Here is a 4,082-nt window from a genome sequence, read left to right as displayed (position 1 = left end):
CTTTTGAAACCATGGTTTGGGTTTCCCAAACACCCCCATGGACTGGTACATTTTTCAAGTTCTCGCCTTTGCACCACCCCGCCCCGGTCGCGCGCGCGCGGGCGCATATATATATATATATATATATATATATATATATATATATATATATTATACATATTGATGTATCATTTCATCCTTCGTCTTCCCTTCCTTTCAACGGGATCACCGATCAGAGTAATGTACTGTAGAAGAATGAAGCCTTGCCTGCTACTTCTCTTCTTCTTATTCATCTTCGTCGACCCTTCCTTCCAATTCCAGGTTTCTATCTCTCTCAATTCAACTAATCTGTCAAAATCCGGCGATTCGGTCCTGATCAAATGGTTCGGCGTCGACTTGCCCTCCGACCTTGACTGGCTCGGCATATACTCTCCTCCGGATTCTCCCAACGATCAATTCATCGGCTACGTCTTCCTCTCCAAATCACCCACTTGGAAAGCTGGGTTGGGCTCCGTTTCCCTCCCTCTAGTCAACCTCCGATCCAGCTACTCCTTCCGGATCTTCCGTTGGACCCGCTCTGAGGTCGACCCGACTCACCTTGATGAAGACCACAACCCGCTTCCCGGTACGGCGCACCTCCTGGCATCCTCGGAGGTGGTCTCGTTTCAGTCGGGTCGTGGGCCAGAGCAGATTCATTTGTCCTTCACGGACAATGATGATGAGATGAGGGTCGTGTACATCACGAAGGATGCGAGGGAGACGTATGTGAGATATGGGGAGAAAGAGAGGAAGTTGGATAGCGTAGCGCTGGCGCGCGTGAGGAGGTATGAGAGGGAGCACATGTGCGACGCGCCGGCGAACCGAAGCATCGGTTGGCGGGATCCTGGGTATATACATGACGGGGTTATGACGAACTTGAAGAAAGGAGTGAGATATTATTACAAGGTAAACTAATCTCCACATGATGCATTTGCTGAATTGAATCTACCGATTTCTAATCATTTTGATTTGTATTCACTGTATTTACCACTTGGTTGTCCTGTGTTGTTTAATTTTTTGGTTGTTGAGCATGATGATGTAAGCTACTATTTGGAGTTGTCCTCTTAACCTCCAATGTACAATTTACTTGACTTCGTATGCCTCAAGAACATCATTCCTTTATAAAAGCCTCCTTCTTAACTTTTTTTTTTTTTTTTTTTTGCCTTTTAATTTTCCTTCTTAGGGAATTCCTCAACAGTGGATGTCTATTGTATGCTAAACTGGTTATGTCTCAAGTCTTACTGACAAGTATAGTGTCACTTGTTCGACTGATAGACTGGTTGATATACACTTGGCTGTGGTACTTCAGTCAGTGGTGGCTCTTGAACTTTATATTGCTTTTGACCAAAAAGAAAAACGAACTTTATATTGCAAAACTATGCATTTAAGCTTTGAATCTGTTGACAATTTCCTTGGTTATCCAGTAGATTGATACTAGTAGTTGATTATTTTGATTATAGACTTATTTATTGACACTTGGTTGTGGTACTTCAATAATGGCTTCTTGAACATGCAATTGCAAAGCTGCTGTGTTTGAGCTTCATTTATTGTTTTACATGCTTTAGCTTTTTTCCTTTTGATTTGTCAGTAGAATAGTGTTACTTAAACATGTGGAATATATGTATGTTTTCTGGTCTCTGCTGTAAGTCTTCCCTTTTTTCTTTTGTCCAGATATTTTCAAGAATTCCACTGATTTATCCATTGCTGGTTCTCCCAAATACATACTTCTGTGATACATGATTAGTTTGGCTCATGTTTCTTTTACTTTTAAAACCAAAACTATTTTAATCTTGCTCAGAATAAGTTTAATTACGTAAAGTAGTAGAGCATGGACTCAATCTAGCTAGTTAGACTACATCTACTCTTGAGGTCATCATCTGCTTTTTGCCAGGTTGGAAATGATTATGGAGGTTGGAGTGAAACTCACAGCTTTGTGTCAAGGAACGGTGACTCTGATGAAACAATAGCTTTCCTCTTTGGTGACATGGGAACTGCTACTCCTTACAATACATTTCTGCGTACACAAGAGGAAAGCATATCAACAATGAAGTGGATCCTCCGTGATATTGAAGCTCTAGGCGATAAGCCGGCATTCATCTCCCACATTGGAGACATTAGCTATGCCAGAGGATACTCATGGTTATGGGACCATTTTTTCACTCAAATTGAACCAGTTGCAGCCAGAGTGGCATATCATGTTTGCATTGGTAATCATGAATATGACTGGCCCTTGCAGCCATGGAAACCTGATTGGGCCAGTTATGGAAGAGATGGGGGTGGTGAGTGTGGCGTGCCCTACAGTCTAAAGTTCAATATGCCTGGAAACTCTAAGGAACCCACTGGAACAGAAGCCCCAGCAACTCGGAACCTTTATTACTCATTTGATATGGGAGCAGTACATTTCGTGTACTTCTCAACTGAGACCAATTTCCTCCCTGGAAGCAGCCAATATAACTTTTTAAAGCATGACTTGGAATCAGTTGATAGGGGGAAGACTCCTTTTGTAATAGTCCAAGGGCACCGACCCATGTACACGACAAGTAACGAATTTAGAGATGCTGGATTGAGAGCAAAGATGCTGGAACACTTGGAACCTTTGTTGGTGAAAAATAATGTGACACTAGCTTTATGGGGTCATGTCCATAGATACGAGAGATTTTGTCCTCTAAACAACTTCACTTGTAGTAACAGTGTGGGTCGAAAAGGGGAGGACTCAGAAGCGTATACTGTTCATATTGTAATTGGAATGGCAGGGCAAGATTGGCAACCCATCTGGGAACCCAGACCTGACCACCCTAAGGACCCAATCTATCCCCAACCAGAACGGTCTCTGTACCGTGGGGGTGAGTTCGGGTACACCAGATTGTTCGCTACAAAAGAGAAACTTGTGCTTTCTTATGTTGGGAATCATGATGGTGAGGTGCATGATATGGTGGAAATTCTTGCGTCTGGAGAAGTTATAAACGGTGGTGCCAAAGATAGAACCCTTGAATGGACCTTTTCATGGTACGTTAAGGCAGGAAGTGTGTTGATACTTGGGACCCTATTAGGCTACCTTCTTGGCTGGTTATCACATGGCAAGAAGAACTCTGAGGCCAGAGGTAATTGGACTCCTGTGAAGACTGAGGAACCATAAAATGGTGCATTATGATAAAATGAGAAACTCCAAAGTATACCCACCTTACAAAAATTAATAGGGCATGTTAGTTGATTTGGAGTCGTAAGATGGTGCCCTCATGGTGCTTGTTTAAGCAAAGAACCAAAAAAAAAAATCTGTATATTAGGCAAATTTTTCTGACAGAACTAAAGCCACTTTTGGCATTCTTTTGAGGGACATGTGTTGTTCCATCTATAACTTGGATCCACTGTTCTATTCTGCTGTTAGATACAAGTTCCACAGGCATAGTAAGATGAGGTGAGACTGATGTGAACAAAATGTGCTGATGTAAATGTATTCTTAGTTATTAAGAGCAGGTCCTTATTTTACTTGAAATAGCCTCATGTTTTTCATTCAGTAGCTACTGGTTTCTTGTTGTATACACTTCAAATGTCCTTTCATAATATATTTCAAATGTCATTCCTACCGAAGGTAGCAATATGCAGTTTTTACAGAAAACCATCCTGCAGGTATAACTATTCCATTTTCTATGGACAAGACTTAAAATGCAGTATCTAAGTTGTTGTCATACCTTACAGGTAGAAGTTGAGGTAAAAATCAATTAATATAGTGTAATACATGTCTGGATATACTTTTGTTAAAAATAATTAGTCTGACAATTTAAATTTGTTTGGATAATATAGTGTGATATACGTTTGGATATACTTTTGTTAAAAATAAAAATCAGTCTGACAAATTAACTATTTAAATGTGTTTGTATCGTATAATTTAAAGAATATGTATATGTAAAATGGCTAAAACAATAAGTTTTATTATATATATGTTCATTATTTTGCCATCCTTTATACATATTATATGTATATAATTTGATAATTTTAAGGAAAATATTAAAATTATAATTATGAAGATCAAAAGAGTTTAATGTATTATTACTTCTGGATCTTAA

At 39.7% G+C, this 4,082-nt stretch overlaps 1 protein-coding gene across 1 annotated transcript; it reads left to right on the top strand.

Moving 5' to 3' along the window:
- The first annotated feature begins 234 nt into the window (after nucleotides 1-234).
- LOC114758721 (probable inactive purple acid phosphatase 2) lies at nucleotides 235-3,326 on the top strand. Its single transcript, XM_028947813.1, has 2 exons — nucleotides 235-924; nucleotides 1,910-3,326. Exons 1-2 carry the CDS (start codon nucleotides 235-237, stop codon nucleotides 3,152-3,154), a joined length of 1,935 nt encoding a protein of 644 aa, XP_028803646.1. The 3' UTR covers nucleotides 3,155-3,326.
- Nucleotides 3,327-4,082: the final 756 nt, after the last annotated feature.

The sequence above is a fragment of the Neltuma alba genome, unplaced genomic scaffold, assembly GCF_004799145.2.
Source record: "Neltuma alba isolate B1F8T4 unplaced genomic scaffold, ASM479914v2 tig00010746_pilon, whole genome shotgun sequence".
In the NCBI taxonomy this organism is placed as follows: domain Eukaryota; kingdom Viridiplantae; phylum Streptophyta; class Magnoliopsida; order Fabales; family Fabaceae; genus Neltuma; species Neltuma alba.
Note: the sequence above shows the minus strand (reverse complement) of the source record. Positions and strands in the feature narration are given on the sequence as shown.